The sequence below is a fragment of the Eutrigla gurnardus genome (genome assembly GCF_963514095.1).
Source record: "Eutrigla gurnardus genome assembly, chromosome: 13".
Taxonomy (NCBI): domain Eukaryota; kingdom Metazoa; phylum Chordata; class Actinopteri; order Perciformes; family Triglidae; genus Eutrigla; species Eutrigla gurnardus.
In genome coordinates, this window is record NC_139936.1 from 11240265 (window position 1) to 11258864 (window position 18600).

The window sequence follows — 18600 nt, forward strand, 5'->3', positions numbered from 1 at the left end:
TATTCATTCATCCAGCCCCCCACCCCTGAGCACTTGCATAAACAACCCCGTGTGAAAGGACAGAGAGCTAAGGAGGGAGACACGAAATACGCCACAAAAACTTTCGTGTTGTTCTGCGAAGATGAGCAGGTTCGCTGGAGTTCTACGACGTACGTTTGGGGTCGTACGAGACCACGTCGGGTCAGATACGCTTGGGAATAAATATTACTCAGTCCCTGAACAGAAGACGTGGACAGGTAAATTACGCCTTGATCTGCTAGCATTAGTCAGCGGTGAATTCAATTACAGTATTGGTCCCTGGAGTCATTATTATTATTTTTTAAAGCAGCAGTAAAACATAATATAGCATTTTCCCTGTTCCTGACCCTGGGTGTTTTCGCCATATCACACGTAGTGTGTTTTATATAGCGCGCTATGGGTACTTTACTCTGGTTATAAAATATTAATATCCCACCAATTATTTTGTCGTGTGCCACTAATCTCTTCCTAAAATGTGATGCTGGAGATATGACTTCACCTTTACCCCTTTTACCATTCTACCAAAAACCTTGCCACTAGATGGCGCAACTGCCTCAATAAGAACCTTCCCCTTTTAGTGCATTAATATGATTTATTAAAAGTCTGTATTTAATGAAGCTCACTGCAGTTAAGATTCCTCTCATTTATTATTATTTTCTTTTTTTGGGGGGGTGAAATGATGGCAGCTCTTCTGTCATTGGCCTTCAAAGAGGAATGAGTCCTCCACTGTTGCAGTGGAAATGATTACTTGTCTGTGATGAGGATTTAGAAGGAGGTCATATATCCCTACTGAGACATGGCAGTGCTACAGTATATCATGCTCAAGCCAAGCAGTAGAACTGTGTCATCAGGCTAATCCATGGTGGAATGCCAGTAGTGTCCTTCACACTATGTCTCTGACTGTGAGAACGCCAAGGACACGCGTGTTGGCCTTGTGGACTTGACATCCTGGGCTTACTGTGGGTCCGTCTCTCAGTTTCCCTGTCTTAAAGAAGTGTGTCTAGTATAGGAAGATGGAGAGCTAGAGGGCCAAAATAATGACTCAGCTCAGCAAAGGAGGTTCGGTGGCAACGGGGGGGCTTTTCTTATTTGAGAAACATAGCAGAAGGTGTTTACAAAAATAAAATACTGGCATTTTACCAGTACACTCTTGCTTTTACCAGAATGAAAACAAAAACACTTTTTGGAATTTGCCAGTGACTATGATATCAATATAGCAATTTGTCTAGTGGGAAAAAGTGATGCAGAAAGTGTACCTAAATTCTATCTTTGCTGGTTTAACCAGGCTAATCCCTGCCCCCCTTAACCAGCGTAAATTATCATCAGTAGGGCTCCAACCTAGAATATAGGCCTCATGTCTGGGGTCTGCACAACCTTTTCCTGCTCCAACCATGACACTGCTGGTTAAAATTGTTGGCTTATTAGTAACAAAAGGTGTGCAGAGTTTACTTCCATTCCAGACACTGTGTGTGTCTAATATGTGAACAACACTACAGCACCAGTAATCTGAGAATAATCCCACCTACACATGTTTGTGTTTGTCTCCCTCTCTTGGTGCCACATCATACCACTCTTATAATGCCTTTCTATTAGTAGCATGGTCTGAATAGATATCATAGCCTTAATGCATACATTCAGTGGTGCTTTTCTAAGAGGGCGAAAACCATTTTTGTTGTTGTTTTGCTGGAGAGGGACCTTCCTCTGGCAGGTTGCAAGCCTGTTTTCTTTCTGACTGAACTTGACTTTGTGCTTCACCTTTTCTCAGCAGTTTGCGGGGAAACTTGCGCCCACCTCGTATTTATAATTCATTACAAGGCTGCTCCTCCACCCCTGGCTGTCAGACTATTCAAATGAGACATCACAGAAGCCCATTTTCTAGCACGCTACCGGCTACCGTATTCACTGCCCAATCACAATGACTGACACGGTGGAGGGGCTAGTTGGCCTGTAGGAAAAACTGGTTTCCAAACAAACACACTCATAAACGTCAGGCAGGCACATACACATGCACACGTTCATAATAAATAAATAGAAATATAAGGCGCACACATTTTCTTTCTCCTTTTCTGCCACTCACCCCGTCCAGCCTTGTGTAAATAAAGCAGATGCATTATTCAGTCCATATGTCTTGCTAAAGCGGGCTCTTTTTGATCTTAAACTGATAGGCCAAGCGTGGGCTCAGGGCCTTAAGGCATGGACCGCAGGGCTTTCCACTGCAGCATGAGTAGTGGTTGAAGTAGGTGACGAGTCTTTCTCTTTCTCTCTGCCTCCGTCCATCCCTCATGTTGAGGTCAACCCCTCTCTACCTTTATCCATGCTTTGCTGCTCCCATTTTCTACCTCTCTCATTTCTAACTTTAGAAAACACACTGGATTGCTTATGGGGCGTGCCTCGTAAAGCAATCCAGTGTGTTGGATGAGAGGACATTACTGGCTGCTCACACAGAAAAATAAAAAGGAAGCGACTCCTTGTTTTATGCAACTCTGTCCTATCAGATCTCAACAACTGCCCAGATTTCCCCTTCGGTTGACGTCTTTGTTTTCTCGCAGTTAGTCCGCTTTTCCTGTGCCCCTCCCTGTCGTTGCTGCCTCTCAATTTTTCCTCCTTTTGAAGACGGACCAGTGAAGCTTTCTATTCATAACATTAGAGTAGTTCAGCAGTGTGGAGGGCTAGACCTAGCAGAGTGCTCTCCATCCCCCCTCTCCTCAGATGCTGCTGCACATCAAAACGAGAGGCCTGAGTCTGAAGTACAAGCCTAGAGAGGGATAATGTCTGTCTCTGTCTTTTTTAGAAAAGGGCCCAGCTAAAGGGGCCTACTGTTTGCCTCAGCCCCATAGAGAGATCTGTGCTATAGGCTGTGGAGCTCCAGCGATTGTTGTCTATGGCAGGGCTACAAGAGAAAGCCACTGGCAATCTGGCCATTGGTCTTTAGAAGGCCTTTGCCTCGGTGCTGGCTCCATAGAGCTGAATAGAGAATCTATATTCTTCGCTCTTTCTGTGCGCGTCTGTCCCCGAGGCCCAGCTCTGCCTCACACTGCATGGGGCGCCATGTCATGCTGCCCAGATGAAAGCAAAGCATTCTACGGATGGGCTCATTCGTCTTCAGCAGCGGGCCCACAGCTTTGACGCCTGCCTTCCCTCCCTTTATTTAGGAAGAGAGGCGCACTGACATTATCGGCTGCTGCAGGCACATTTGAAAATAATTGCCTGTATGATTGCTATTTTTCTTACCTCTTTGAGGAGGTGTAGCCTTTGTCTTGGAATCAATGGCTGCTCAATACTGGACAGGGGAAAGGCAGTTTCCTTTCATGTCTCGGTGAAAAGGATGTATTTTTAGCACTATTCATTTTAGCAGTGTGTGCCATGCAGTTTTAATCTATTGGTCCTCTCCACTGTTTGCCGAATGGTTGGGATTCAGAGGTTCTTCAGAGGTGCGCCACGCTGTTGCAGAGAAAAGATGCATTGACTTGTCGTCCTATCACTATCCCTCTCTCTTTGTCTATTATTTATTTGATTCCTCAGCTCTGTTCTATGAAGTGAAAAACTGAAAAGGCCTCAGTTCTGCTATTTCAGGATGGGTGACTCTGGGGATTGAGGGAGGTGTGTGTGTGTGTGGGGTTTTATTTGTGTGTGCATCTGTGTCCATGTGTTTGTGTGGCCAGACAAACTACACACTGTGTGTGTGCACTTTTGTATCTCCTTTGTATTTTAAAAAAGAGAAAAAAAAATCTGCGATTGTGTGTTTTCTCCCCACTTCATGCCCAAACACACTTAACACAACAACAGATGGCTCTGTGTCATCAGAGCGTTGATTCAAGCCGCATATTTCCATGGAAAGAGTCACAGCGGAGATAGACGAGGGTCCAAATGGCTGTTTATCCTGCCACAAGTCATCCCCAGGGTGTGATGAAGGAAGGTCTATCCTACAGTAGGACACCAAGTCAGTGTTCACTATGGGAAGGCCATGTCCAGAGCCGCTATAGTAAATCATGTTAATTGATCAGCAGCTTTGCAATGCATGGGGTTTAAATGAAGGTTGTTTAATCATTTATAGGGAAACCAAGTGGGTTTAGCTCATCTTGCTTTATAATGTTTGCCAAGTGTGTATTTGTATGTGTGTGTGTGGTGAGACATTATGGAGTGGCTTAACTACTTCATTAAAAAGGCATTTTAAAAGATAGATGCTGAAAATGAGAAGCCGGCACATTTGTTCCTCGTGGCTCCCGGCTCCAGTATTAGCAGTTCAGGCATCTTTGCTGGTCTATTTAAATGCTACATATCTGCATCCATGTCACCTGTCTCTCAATTCTATATGAATGTGATGTGGCAAGCAATCCCAGGTGGTGGATGATGCCGACGGGATGAAGTTGACAAATTAATCGGATTAATTTTTCCATTTGAACATGGTGGTGATTCACTGTCCATTGCATTCATGTCTCTCTCTCTCTCTCTCTGGTCAGATGGCCAGCAAGATGTTTTGACACCTTGGGGCTCCTTGTCTGTCAGAAACTCAGCCAGAAAGACTGACAGACAGATCGACACAAAGCAGACATCTCCTGGAGCCTGCCGCTGCTTATTCAATTCAGAATATTTTAATAAAGCAGACAGGCAGAGAGAGAAATAAGGCTAGGGGTAAGGGAGGAAAGATAAGGCCGAGGGAGATTCACAGAGGGTGGAAAAGAAGGTGGGGTATAGAAAGTGAGTGACAAAGAACAAGGGGGATGCTGACATATGGGGTGAAATTATAGAGTGGGGGAAGAATGGAGAGAGTGAAAGTGAAAGGAGGGTTTCTGACGGAAAGAGGGTGAAATGAGTGGGTGGAACAGGCAGACAGATAGAAGAGGAGAGAGGGAAGGTGGAGGTAGGTTAATGGAGGAAGAGTGTGGGGGAACTGAAGGTGCAATGGAAGGAAAAGGAAGGGGGTAGGATGAGAGTGATGGAGGTGAATAGAAAGGGGTGGACAGCTTGGTGTATGGGTGTATGGACATCACAAGTGCGGGCCTCAGAGGAGCTGCGGAGAGGGGGGGGTCACAACGCTCCACAGCCTCACAAAGGACACTGACTTCCTGGCTCGCCACGGTCCTTTTCCATAACCCATCGAGCAGGGAAGAGACTTCAAGAAGATGGGTGGTCTTAAGTGGGAGAGGGTAAAGTGTCCCTTCCACCCTCAAGTATGCCTGCGTTTAGTTAAAAGTAACACACGGGGGAAATCAGAGTATTCTTTTCAGCATGTTATTACTTTTTATATGAATTATTCTCCACTGTTCTGCCGCGAGGTGCTCCAACCTCTGCGGGGTCGACAGCAACAGGGCCAAACAGAATGAGGGCTGAATAAAAAAACGAACCACAGCAGCAGGCCTACTTTACGCTCAGAAGCTCCTCCTTTTTCACCAGAACTGATGCAAAAGAACGGCTGGCCTTTTTCCCTCTAAACCTCATACCGCGTCACTAGGTTCACGGCTAATGGGTAACCATGGTTACAGGTCTCACACATCCCATCCATTTTTTTTTTCCAGCGAAAGAGATCGGAGGAAGAGGGAGAGAGGGAGAAGGAGAGGGTGTCAGTATTGGTACCAGGTTGCCCTTGTATCACTGGTGCTTATCGGATCACTCCATCTTCATAAAGCTGTCCATTACCATGCAGGTATTGGTCCCCCATCCCTCTCCAGCAGACAGCTCAGCTGGAGAGGAATAAAACAGGCTCAGACCAGGCTGATGGGCTCGCTGCCTCGGGACTGCTTTTTTGTTCCACCACAGTGCCTGGGCCTAAAACTCGCTGCTTTCCACCACAGTCATGAAGGCTAAGAAAGCTGCTCTTCCTGCTGTCTGTTGAGGGGGAGAAGCAGAGTTGTACGTGGGAGCTTTTGTCCACCTTGCAATCTGTTCAGAGACAAGTGAACCTGAGGGCTGGGAAGTATATCGATGCTGCGATATGAGACTAGATATCGTCTTGCATGTTGGTTTTAAAGGCTGCATTATAGTAAAGTGATGTAATTGTACCAGACTGTATTCTATTATTGTCCTATACCCACTTTCCCACTATTAATATTGAGATAAAAAATGATCCTTACTTTTGATTTTCTCCATATTGTCCAGCCCTCGTGAACGTGGCGTTTTACAGGATGAATGCAGTGTGGATGGCGAGGAGCATGACATGTAGGTCCACCAGTTGGAGTCAGATGCAGAGAGCTAGTTCTGTCTCGTTCCTGTTTTGGGTCTTTAAGGCTCCCCATACCCGGATGTTGCCAATCGAAGCGTGTTCCCCTGACATCTGCTTCTGTAATCAAAGACAGGAGAGCAGGAAAAAGGCACACAGCGAGAGAGACAGCACAAGATGCTCCGGAATGACATTGTGGAGGTGAAAAACCTCTCAGGTCGCCCGCAGCTACACTCACCTGGGATTTGATGTGTGAAGTTGGGGGTGTGTGTGTGTCAGCGTGTGTGTGTGTGTGTGTGTGTGTGTGTGTTGAAGCAGGTGATGGAGTTTAGCGGGGTGTGTTTGGGGTTCAAAGAGCAACTCTCAGAGCCCATCACGTCTTATGCTTACGGATGGTGAGGCTAGGCATACCTGCTGTTTTGATTGGCTGCCGGTCTGGCTGCCAAGGCAACCCCTCACCCATCTTGCCTCCCTGTCTCCTCCCTTCCTTCCTTTCCTCTCCCCTCCTCCCCCTGGTTCCACAGCTAGGCTCACAGATGAGTCGCGCTCAGACAGGTGAGATGGCTCATGAATATTTATGTGGTGGGATTTCATTCCTCCTGCCGCTGGCCCCTCCCCCTCTCCAACGCAGCGCTGCGTTTGTCCTTCACGGTAAGAGGCAGCGTCCTCGCTCCTGTCCCTCAGGTTAATCTCTCTCTCTCTCTCTCTCTCTCTCTCTCTCTCTCTCTCTCTCTCTCTCTCTCTCTCTCTCTCTCTCTCTCTCTCTCTCTCTCTCTGTGTGTGTCTCTATCTGTGTGTGTGTGTGTGTGTGTACACACTGGTAAGTAGGTTTCCCCTCGTGAGTGATGAGAAGGCAGACCTGTCACAAGGGGGCCTGCTGAGATCGAGAGCTCCTAACACCTTTCATACCTCTCTCTCTCTCTGTCTCTCTCTCTCTCTCTCTCTCTCTCTCTCTCTCTCTGAGGTCTGAACTGTGAAGCAGAGAGATAGCTTACTCCCAATTTGCTGTCACTCTGTGGGATCTTAAAGTACAAACCATATGATGCTAACATTAGTCTATATAATTCAGTTAGTCGTTAATTGTGAGAAAAGTAGTGATTGTGTTAATAATGAAGTGATCTTGACCTAATTAAATCTTTATGTGGAGATTATTATTGCGTTTTTCTAAACTTTTAAACGGACAAATAAGGCAACTTATAACAGATTTGTGATCAAGCTATAGAAACGCAACTTTGAATTTAAGCCTCGGACTCTGGCAACTTGGTGAGGGACATTTTTCATTATATCTGTCATTTAGGAGAATTAATAATTAATCAGTTAATTTGAATGATCTATCAATTATGAATTGATTTTTATTATATTTACATTTATTATATATTTTTAATGCTTTTGTCCCTTTTATATACTTGTAAAAATAGTACCTTTTTTACTATTGGTCAAACAAATAAATCTATTTTTTGATTTAAAAATGTAAAAATTGTATCTATGGATTAATTAGTAATGACTATAGTTGCAGACAGACCCCTGAGCTAAAAAGTCACTATGTAAACAATGTACCAGTCCTATTCATGAAGAGTATACATTCTTTAATAAACCCAACGTTCACACATAAGGTTGTTGCTATCATATTTTTAATAATTCCTATTGGTTCACTAATTCTTAAAGCAGCTCATGTGATCTAATTCTATTTGGAAGAAGCAGTGTTTGTTTTGGTTTTTTACTTTTGTGGTATTCGTAGAGATATACTATATAGATAGGCTTGCCTTGTGTGTTGTTGTTGTTTTTTTGCAGTTGTCCGAGCTCAGAGATTAGCAATAGAGCGAGATTCACCCCCAGCAGGCCGACAAGCCTCCTCCCAATGTGTATGTGGTGGGAGGATCAGCCGTGTTTCATAAATATATGTACATACGTTATTTGTTATTCAAATCCAAAGGATAAAAGCCATGGTGGAAGGGGTTTAGTCATGCTGCAAAAGCAACAAGACAAGAGGAGAGCCATGTTGGAGTGTGACAGAGAGGAGAGGGGGAGATGCAACCTAGCGGAGACAGATAGACACAGAGGGAAAAAGTGGGTGCCTCTCTTTATGCTTGTTAGTTAGGCATTAGCTGTAGTTAAGCACATTGCTTGAAGGGACTGTATCGTAATTGTACCATTTCCCTATATGTTGCCGCCCACACCGAGGCAAATATGGATAAGATCTGCTTTATAATTAGCATACCTGTTAAAACGTATTTGTGAGTATTGCCCTAGAGAACCTTTTGTTTGCTGCCAGTTGTTTTTGTTGCGCTATCATGGGGGTTTTCTAGGAAACCGTTCCTTGTTTTAAGGCATATGTAAACAAATGTGAGGATGATAGGATGCGTTTTTTACACATTGCTGGGCCAGTTTTGCAGACACGGTGAGAGAATTCAGTGTTTCTTTGTCAGACCTGGATAACAGAAAAGTAAAGCTGCAGAGCTGGAGCCTGTGAAGCCCTATAGTGACAATCTAGTGGGAACCAAAGCAATAGCCTAATTAGCTGACCTGATTACTATATAGGCTGGATAAAGTATGGAAAGGAATCACCCTCATTAGGCATAATTACAGAAGAGCACATGTGTGAAAACATGCTTTTTTTTCTCTTTGCTGCAAGAAATCATAAACTTTTATTAAGAAGACACGGGCAAACACCGCCCGCTGTACACACACTTAGCCACGTTTGAGTGTCATCCCTCACCCGTCCCTGTGCTGTAGCTATCTGTTATGGCTGAAGTAAACATTAAGGCCATCAGTCTGCTGTGTGCATGGAGGTGGTTGCCTCCATTTGTCCATGTCCAGTCAGCTGCGGAGAAACGGTGATGGAATCCTGACAGATTGTCTGTGTTTTGGAGCGTGTTGTTTTCCTTGCCCATCCATTTTTCTTCTCCTAGCCATATTTGCCATGCATCATCACTCTCCCTCTCCCCCTCTCCCTCTCCTTCTCCCTACCTCCTTGCCTCATCATTTCTTAGAGGGAAGGGAGCGACGGATGGACATCCAGCTACCTGCGAGGAGAAACTATGGAAACACTTGTTATTAGCGAAGACTCTATAAAGCTCTGTAGCGCCGCACAAAAACACAACGCAACAAAGCAACTTTTTATTCTCTCGCTCCCTCTTATTCCCCCTCTATCTCTTGCCCCCCCACCCCCAATCTACCTCAGTCTCCATGTCATTGTGTGCCAGCCAAACTTGTCTAATCAGCAGATTCGACCAAAAATAATTGGCGGTGGCCTTGCTGCTAGCGAGCGTCGTGCTGTATACAGATAGAGAAAGAAGCACTTAATATTCCACGCAGCCCGTGCCTCTCCTGTTCTCTGTGATATCTGACCTCTTTTGTCTCCTGCTCGGCTTGATGTTGATTTTGGAGGGCATTGTTAGCCAGAGCGCTGTGATTGGAAGAGGTTGTGAGTGAGGGGGGCTGTGGTTGGTTGGGTTAAAAGGGAGGCTGATTTGCATAAAGGCTTAGCCCAGATTTGGAGCCACTCAGCGAGATCTGAGGCGAAGGGCCCGAGGGCCACAAGGTAATCATCCATGGCCTGTCACAGTGCTGTCATCCCTCTGTGTATTTGTGTGTCTGTGCGTCTATCTGTATCTCATGTGTCTGCGCGCGGCACGAGACTAAGACCATTGTGTCTGCACCTCCTTGTTTTTGTTTGTATTCTGTCTGCTTTTTTGTGTGCATCATTATTGAGCATCTCTATCTCACTATTGCTCCCTCTTGCTGTCTTTTTCTGTACTTTTTTTGTTTGTTTGTTTGTTGTGGTTTTCCAGGCAGGCTCGTCCGTGCCAAGCGGATGGTGGTGGCAGCCAATCCTTCAGAATATGAATACATGGAAGGCAGCATACCGATAGAGTGGGACGGTAAGTCTCAACCGCAGCATGACGTTACATCCTTTAGCTATCAGTTACATGGATAAATGACAGTGTTAACAAGAGAGCTACCCGGCACAGTACACAAAGTGCTGCACAAATAAATGGAATAGCAAATTCATAGCTGCATCTATTGGGGCCGAGGCTAATCCATTGATTTTCCTTTTCTTTTTTTCTTTTTTTTTTTCGGTCATACAGCGAGATGGGGGTTTGGAAAAGCGTATTCATGAGTTTATCAAAGACGCCTTCTGCTGGTGTTATACAACCGTATCATAAAATAGTGTTTCAAATTTCTTACAACTGGATACAAACTGTTCCCTCTGTCTCAGACTGGCTTTATCCACCTTAAACCCCTCATCCTGCTTCGCCCCATCCCTCATGCATTTTCATCAGGATGCAAATAAGAAAGGGATAAAAGAGGCCCAGAATCCCTGCGCTAGCTGGAGGAAGAGTTAGAAAATATCTCTCTTTCTGGCTCCCTTTAACCTGCTCTGCTGTGCAGCCAGCTCAGCCAAAGTAGAGCTCTTTAAAAAGGGGAAGGAAAAAAAAAAAAAAGATGACAGACAGACACAATTCTACTCGGGAGGAGAAAGAAGGACAGAGCCACTGATGGAGAATGACAGAGTGTGTGCTTTCAAATTCAAAGATCAGAGCAGTTTCACACTGTCTCCTCTGAGACACAGCACTCAGTGGCCCTGCTCTACCTAGACTAAGGCAGTGTTAGTGTGTTGAGTTTATCACGTGTAGAACTTATACCATTCTGCATGCTTCCCCATGGTTTGCAAAGTGAAATGAAACCAAACACAGTGAAAGCCCTGGATACGTTTTCCCAACTATCACGGTTTCTCAGTTTTTGCAGCGAGCTACTGTAGCGCCCTGAAACTCGGCGATGCTATAGCTGCAGCCTTTAAATATGACTGCAGGTTTTGTTTGCAGCGTATGTTTGTGTGGGTGTTCTCACTCTTCTTCTTTTTTTTCCCTCCCCCCTCCTCTCTTCAGCTTGGATCCGAGGCAGACGGAAGGAGCCCCCCTCCGTCGAGGTACATCTCCCCCCCCCCCTAGCCTCCCCGCTGTGCTGATGGTTGGACTCTGGGGGGCTGGTTACAAGGGAGGGAAAGATGCTTTGATTTGTTTTATCTTACAGTTTCGAACTGAATCCAGGAACTTTGGGGGACAGGTGTTAAAATAAACAGCAGCTGAAGTGCATTGATGGTGAGGCGGAGAGCAAAGACAGCCTCTGAACAAGGGGCTCACTGACACCATGTCCTAGTTTACTTTCTTTTTTTTTTCTCCCCCAGAAAAAGCCTGCATCTCGGCTTTTTGTGTTTTATTTCTGGCAGTCTCGAAGATGGGAATGGTGGAGTGCAGTTTTCCCCCTTGTGTACCTCTCGCTGGGTTTATTGCTCTTTAAATGCAAGAATGCTGGAAATTATTTGGCCGGTGAAATGTGGGTCTATAGGAAATCCCTTGGAAGGCCAATACCCAGGCACTCTTTCTATCTCTCTGTCCTCTCTCCCTGCCAGTGGCCAATGCCATCCCCTGCCTCTATTGCCAGAACATTCTCTTCCAATTTTCTGCCTTGTGTCTGCCCAATAGCTGCCATCGACAGCTGGACAGTGTTGATGTGGCCAAGGCTTCACTCCCAGCACATTACCCTACCCCTTGTCACGCTCCCTCTCTTCCCGGTCCAAGCCGACATAAATTGATTGGATTAAATCCTGTCATTAACAGGCTGGAAAAGCAGCTCAGTATGTTTGTCTCCCTCCCCAAAGCGGGGCTTTTTGGCCACAGCTCTCTCCTCTCTTTTCCAGTCCTTCAGTTCTGCCAACACACAACAGCATTATGCCCAGTCCTCCCTTCCTTTTTGGCTTCTCATGCTAGGGAGAGGCTAACATCACCGGACACTAGCTGTGGCTCAAGTGGGGTAACTATTCCACTGCTGGACTAGTTATTATTGTTTCCATGAGCTGGAATGGTTGTTTGTATTGCGAATGCCTCCTGTCACGTTAGTTTGCCTGTCCGTTCCAAGCACGACATTTTAAAACCAGAGTTTATTTGAACAATATAGGTTTATTGAACATGCCTTTTGATTTTCTAGTAAATACTTCATACTGGACCCACACATTTGTTCCTGGAAGCTGCCCAGAGCAACTTCGTGTCTCTTCTACTTTTCAACTTCTTGCGCCCAAACAGATTAGTTGATTAGGGAAGGGAAATGATCACTGGTTCGGTTCTGCACGACAGTCCGGAGGTTCCAATGAGTAATCTTGCAGTCACACTCAATTACCGCAAATCTTCAGGAAGCTCCAACCTCAACATTTCCAATGCTGCAGACTTTGGTAGAGGACTTCTGGTAGAGGTGGACAATAAGATGATGTGTCAGAAAGTTTGCCATACTGTTAATATCATGGTTAATTAGCTTGGTGGCCACAATGGGCAATGTTGTAAATGAATGTGCATGGCTGCTTTATTTCATATACTTTGAAAAAAACCGACCCTTAAGCCCACCATTTATATATAGTGTCACATACTACAATATGTAATATAATGGGGAAAAGGGCTTAGAAAGTCTTGAATATTATTTTCAGTAACCGTAACATTAGTGCATGTGGTTGCAGGTTGTTGGAAGGCTTTGTACATCTTTAAAAAGTGTTTTGATGCGACAGTGGATTGCACGGAGGACTTTTAGTCGGCGCCTTTAAACCTTTAGCAAGCACTAGCCACAGTCGAAACTCATTGATTCTCAGTGGGAAAGTGCTGATTTCAGCAAGAACTGAAATGAATGCATTTTTAATCGGTTAATCCATCTATCAATCTTCTGCCGCTTATCTGGGTCCAGGTCATGTTAATTGATTATATTACAAGGAATAATTGTTATATATGGCTGGAAAGTAATGACAAAAATGTGCTATGAATGTCAATAAATTCATTTACTTAATAAATAATTCTAGGCCACATCGTCCCTACTGGGTTTCCATCATGCTTTGACCGGTGTGGCCATGAAGAAATAATTAAATTGCAATCTATGATGTATTAAAAAGGTGTTAAATTTAATTTGCTGAAACCTTGAAAATGCATACACAGTATATACAGTCCATCTGTCTATTTTATAGGAGCTGCTGAAGAATGAGTCTTACAGGGAGCACATCAAACTGAAGGCCATGGAGTTGGAGGAGAAAGATCTGGCCCTGCAGGCCAAGGAGTATGAGGAGGGTCTGGTTGCGACGTCTGCAAAGACTGCGGCCAAGGGCCATGCAGCCACCACCAGCTTCGGGAAGCAGGAGATCAGCGAAGACCCCACCAGCACTGCAAACACGTTCCAGCCCGGCTCCTGGATGCCCAGTCCCAAGAAATAGACCGAGACATCCACGTACGCTGAGGCCGCTGTACAGTTGAATACAATTCAATAGAAAAGAAAAATAAATACTACCTATATTAAAGTGAAATACACTTTTAGTTGGGATTTTAAAAAGTAATGTCGGAAGCACATTTCTGTGTTATGCAGTCCAAGTCAACATCACAATCTATGAATTTAGTTTAATCTCCTCACAGAGGAAGTATTTATTTCAAAGTTATTTTATTGGCGGGTATTACGAGTTTCTATTTTTGTAGTCCTCAGTGTATACTATATACAAGGTAATACGCATATCTCATATTGAAGCTGAATATAGGTGACAGTGATTTAGTGAAGCTGAATGGTCTGTTAATAAAACAAAAACTGATATGGTTGTACTGCCAGTAGTCAGACTACAACTACTAGATTGTGATAAATTGTAAATAAAAAGACAAATTCTAATAAATTGTGACTATTTTGATTACATCGATATCAACTCCTTGCTAGTAAAATGATTTATAAATATTAAATGTATAAAATTCAAGCAGATCAGAGGAACAGACCTCAAGTATGCCACCATAACCAGAGAAATTGTGTAAAGATGAAAAGCATTACTTGTTGAGAGAACACGTGGAAAGGCATATTTAATCCTGTGGGAATCATTTGGATAAGGTTGATGGGAACTCCAAATTTTATTTAATTGAATTATTTGTCATGGAGGTGACGTTTGCTGTTTGTAAATCCAAAGAATGAATAATGTTACCACAACATTGTTATGGCATATTGATATCCTGTAAGAAGTTCTTTGACTTGACGTCAGAGGAAGTTGGCCACAGAGGAAAGTTCAGCAGCGCTCAAAGAGCAGCATGGGATCCGGCAGATGGGGAAAATGGTCACCCTGCTCAATATAATTGCCCTAATGCTCTGACTGAGGCCAGGGTCCAATAAAACTTAAAGAGTAATATTTAGAAATGCATGCAGGTCCAGCTGTCTTTATTTAGAATAATCTATTTTAACTGCTTCCACACAAGAACCACAATACAAATAAGTATCTATCCCACTGGACGTATTATTTTAATCTGAGTCACAGTGAATTTAAGTTGGTTTTTTTATACTAATAAAGACATCAAATCAAAGACTTAATTAATAACATGCAGTACACAAGCTAATTGCCTGCATTACAATAAAATCTTGCAAAAACAAGCCTGTCGCACTATATTCATGTCTCTATTTAATAAAGGCACCTTTGGCAGGACGTTGGTCTTTACAGCTGTTATGTATTTTTTCTAATTTTGTTTGACCTTCCTGTACTGAGATATTCAGTGCCTTGGAAAATCTGACTTGCCTTTGTCTTCATACTGGATTGAAAAGGAGTATTTAACCTAGATTTGCATCTGGTAAATTGACAACTTCTAAAGACAACTGGATTCATTTAGAGATTTGTTTTCCATTGGAGATTTGAATTTTCTGTCTAGTAGTATATAGTACATAAAACCTCCATTAAATGCACTCTCATTCATTGTTTAAAAAAAACATTTAGATTAATAAGTTGTATGTGATATTGAATTAAAAGCACTTGTGATACTCATTCCCAGTGCAGTATTAAATCCATAAAGAGGTACATTTTCTTACCAACCATGAAAACTTTATTGATTAGAAAGTAGTATTTGGGATATTTTGGGGAAAGTTCCAGTATGCTCATTACATCATCAATTCAGCAGAACATGGATGCTAACAATGGAATGCAAGGTGTTGCGACAGCTGCACAATACAATCAGCGGATTTCTGTATAACGTCGTCATACAGATGAACACTGTGCTCTTGCTGACCAAAGTCCCACTGGGACAAGCCTCCTTCGGGCAGTACTGTCCGTCTCAGCACTGTTAGGCCTGTGGGCCTAGTCTCCTACCCCGGATATGAGGCGTAGTGGCCCTGTGCTGACAGGAGGGCTGGGACAACGAAGGGCACCGTGTCATTACTGGAATAAGGAGGGCTGTGAGCGGGGTGGTTGCTCCTCCTTGTTTAAATGCCCTCATTCTACCCACAGGCTCAGTCTCTCTTTGTCCTCTTGGCCTTGGCTATGTTTTCCTGACGTTTCTGCTTTTTCTTCTGTTCCCGGTCACGAGCCTCAATCATCTTGGCCAGCTTCCAGGACAGCAGTGCACTGGCAATGAAGAGAGGTGTGAGAGCCAGTATGACAGTGGTGAGGAAACCATAGGGGTCTTTGGCAGCCCACTCCACCACATACTCCGCCCATGCCCGAACGTCAATCATCCTGGTCAGCAACTATGAGGCTTAATCAAACCTGCAGGGTACCAGGAGACAAATTAGTCAATAACAACAGTAATGCAACATGCAGAAAAAAATGTGTCATAACAACAGCCAAAAGGACCGTCAATATGGTGTCAGCAATAGGTGTTATGGATAAAAATCTACTTTCTCATACAGTTAGAAAGTTTTTACCGACTAAACAACCAGATTAGTGATGAAACAGTAAATCAACAGAAAATGTAATGCGGGTTCAAGTTCTCTTGTCTCCTTGTATCACTGTACATTTTAAGATATTTGGTTTGGACTGCTGGTGGCACAAAAAAAAGAAAGATGGCAAATCTACATAGAATTATCTGTGGATTGTCCCTGCATGCACCTGATATACAACCTTCCTGGCTAATCAGTAGATTACCTACTTGACAAGTTGAGGTCCTGAGGTAAGAAAAAACAACAACACTATAATATCATGGGGCTCACTGGTGTCCTGCTGATTAAGTTCAGTCATCCAGGTCATACAATCTACAGTACTGCTGACTCAAAGGCACATGTACTACACTTAACATTATATTACATTGGACGTTTTTCATTTAATTTAATTCAAGAACTCTATGAAATATCTTAGACGGATGAAAAACATGTTAAAAGTACAGTTTGGTAGTAAATATGAAACTGGAGCCATTTGGAGTACTTCTTAACTGAGAATCTGAAATAAATCATAATTTTCTAGAGAAAAAAACAATCATCTGACTTAGTAACTGTTCTTACAATATTGGAAAATCCAAGGAAATAATTACAGAAACGAAATAAGTGCCTTGCGTTAATGATGTGATGACAACTCCCTTTATAGTCGCAAAGAAACTGCAACTGGCCGTGTAGGTTAAATACTTAGCTCTTACGTTACGTTAGCTAGCTAATTCCGAATGCAGCCACCAAACTCACTTAAAGTCAACACAGCTTTAAACTTTGCCACCCGTTTTCACGCCATGAGCAATCTTTATCGTAGCCACTGGCATCACCTTCACGGCAGATTGAGTCACTACTGCGGTTGTATCAAGCACGTCATTGTATGTTATTGCTACTTGTTGAGCGCTCAGAAGTCTCTCGTAAAACCGCTAATGGCCACCGACTAAATCGCATCAACCGAGGTTTAAGCTAGCATCGAGTAGCTACATCCTGAAAACCATGACACACCATTTGCTCTGGCAACAGCCTGACACAGGCAGCTTTGTATGACAAATTCGCCCGCTCTTTCATCCGGATTAGATGTGAATATGTGAGACGTGGACGAAAGATTTACATGTCTACTAACGTTAGCAAAGCTAGCTAACTCGGCCATCCCACAACGGCCTAACTTTAGAGGCACGACCACCGGATTCTCGGTTAAACGACGCAACGGCAATGCACGTGGACGTGTCGAAGCAACGAATCTGTATTTTCATATCGATAAAAAAAAAAAAGAAATACATACAAAATAAACTTACCAATGTGTTGAGATTCTGTTTATATCCAGGATAATAAGTACCAGCTCCTCCCTATTCCCGGAAGTGTAACGTCGTTAACGCCACTGACGTGGTCCCGCCTGTGATTGGATATGACGTGTCCCTGGAAAGATGGGAAATGTAGTCCTTCAGCCATATACATGAAATTTCTTTTAAAACATCAAAACAGTGCAGGAAATAGTCGTTAAAGCAGTGTTTGGCTGTACTATTGTACAAAATTGCCTACAAATTGCGCAACTGTAAAGTTGTACAAACGAGTTAATGAAATGTATATGGTGCAGAATATAAACATGATTGTATTTTTTTTGTTCTTCTTCGTCTTGTACTCTTAAGCTTTTTAAGGAACATGAATACACAGCATAATGTGAACCATACTTGAAATTACTAAGCACTTGTAATAGTTTTATTTTATTTGGGGTACAGAATATAACATTTCCCTTGTGAGAGAATGAATGTGTTTGGTGTATAATGATCAGTTTAGATCATAATAAGAGAGCAGACTTTTGAGCAGACAGTTGCTGGTTGAATCCCCCAGATTATCCGTAAAAGTTTGGGTACAGCTCTCCTGTCTGGGTTCCCTACAGAGAAACATGAAATACATTTGTGTACCATCATGAATATGTTGTAAAACAACATCTGCTGTACAATGATTCTCGTCAAATATTGGACTTAGATTAACAATAATAAACAATATGATCGACTGTTAGATGATGTCTACGCTAGCTGTTAAAAGTTCTGGTGATGTGCGGCACGGCTCTGTCTGAAAAATAAGCAAACGATAAGGCAATAACTGTGTCAAAAAAAGAAAGAAGCAAAAGGCTCCACCGGCCTTCTGGGAAAGATGACTAACATAACAAAGAAGGACCTGCTGGCTTTGTGAACTTCCTGTGGGGAAGTATTGAAACCAAATCAGGTTAGGCCACATCTGCTCCGTCCATACAGCATGGATCACTTTCAGAGCAGTTCAAAGGCCAGCCTTTTAGACCTACTCACAGAGGAAGGAGAGGGGCAGCTGGGAACACATGCAGAGGACAAACACATTGCAAACACACTTTCTGGTTTACCAGCATACTTTTGGCCACGTTATTATAGACAATTTAAACACATCCCCAATCTGGTGGATTTTTTTTTTTTTGCATTCTTATAATCATTAGCTTCTGTTGCATGTCTCACTAGTCAGGGAGAACCCAGGGGGTGGGCAACGCAGCCGCACCCTAAACCCCATGACTATTTCACTCCTACAGAAGTGGGCTCGCTTTTCATGACGCAGCTATGAAACTAGCATTATCAACAGACAGGAAGGACCATAAAATGACTGCCCCGCAATTTATAGCTAACCAGTTCCACTAGTGGCATAATGATTACAAGACAAACCCACAAGTCTGGCCAGGCCTTGAGGAATTTTCAACAACCTTTGAATTTTACTTTCTC

At 43.4% G+C, this 18600-nt stretch overlaps 2 protein-coding genes across 2 annotated transcripts; one reads left to right on the forward strand and one right to left on the reverse strand.

Annotated features, from left to right (window-relative positions):
- The first annotated feature begins 25 nt into the window (after positions 1-25).
- On the forward strand, positions 26-14883 carry ndufaf2 (NADH:ubiquinone oxidoreductase complex assembly factor 2). The gene is made up of 4 exons (XM_084024455.1): positions 26-236; positions 9967-10056; positions 11065-11105; positions 13179-14883. The coding sequence occupies exons 1-4, from the start codon at positions 122-124 to the stop codon at positions 13419-13421; spliced, it is 489 nt and encodes a 162-aa protein (XP_083880581.1). The 5' UTR covers positions 26-121; the 3' UTR covers positions 13422-14883.
- A 139-nt stretch (positions 14884-15022) lies between these two features.
- Positions 15023-17289, reverse strand: smim15 (small integral membrane protein 15). Its single transcript, XM_084024458.1, has 2 exons — positions 17152-17289; positions 15023-15704 (listed from the first exon to the last, which is right to left on the reverse strand). The coding sequence occupies exon 2, from the start codon at positions 15671-15673 to the stop codon at positions 15449-15451; it is 225 nt and encodes a 74-aa protein (XP_083880584.1). The 5' UTR covers positions 15674-15704; positions 17152-17289; the 3' UTR covers positions 15023-15448.
- Between the last annotated feature and the right edge of the window lie 1311 nt (positions 17290-18600).

Coding starts and splice junctions, on each gene's coding strand:
- smim15 (XM_084024458.1), bottom strand. CDS start 15,673: ATGATTGACGTTCGGGCATGGGCGGAGTATGTGGTGGAGTGGGCTGCC.
- ndufaf2 (XM_084024455.1), top strand. CDS start 122: ATGAGCAGGTTCGCTGGAGTTCTACGACGTACGTTTGGGGTCGTACGA. Junction 10,057..11,064: donor CATACCGATAGAGTGGGACG/GTAAGTCTCAAC, acceptor TCCTCTCTTCAG/CTTGGATCCGAGGCAGACGG. Junction 11,106..13,178: donor AGGAGCCCCCCTCCGTCGAG/GTACATCTCCCC, acceptor TCTATTTTATAG/GAGCTGCTGAAGAATGAGTC.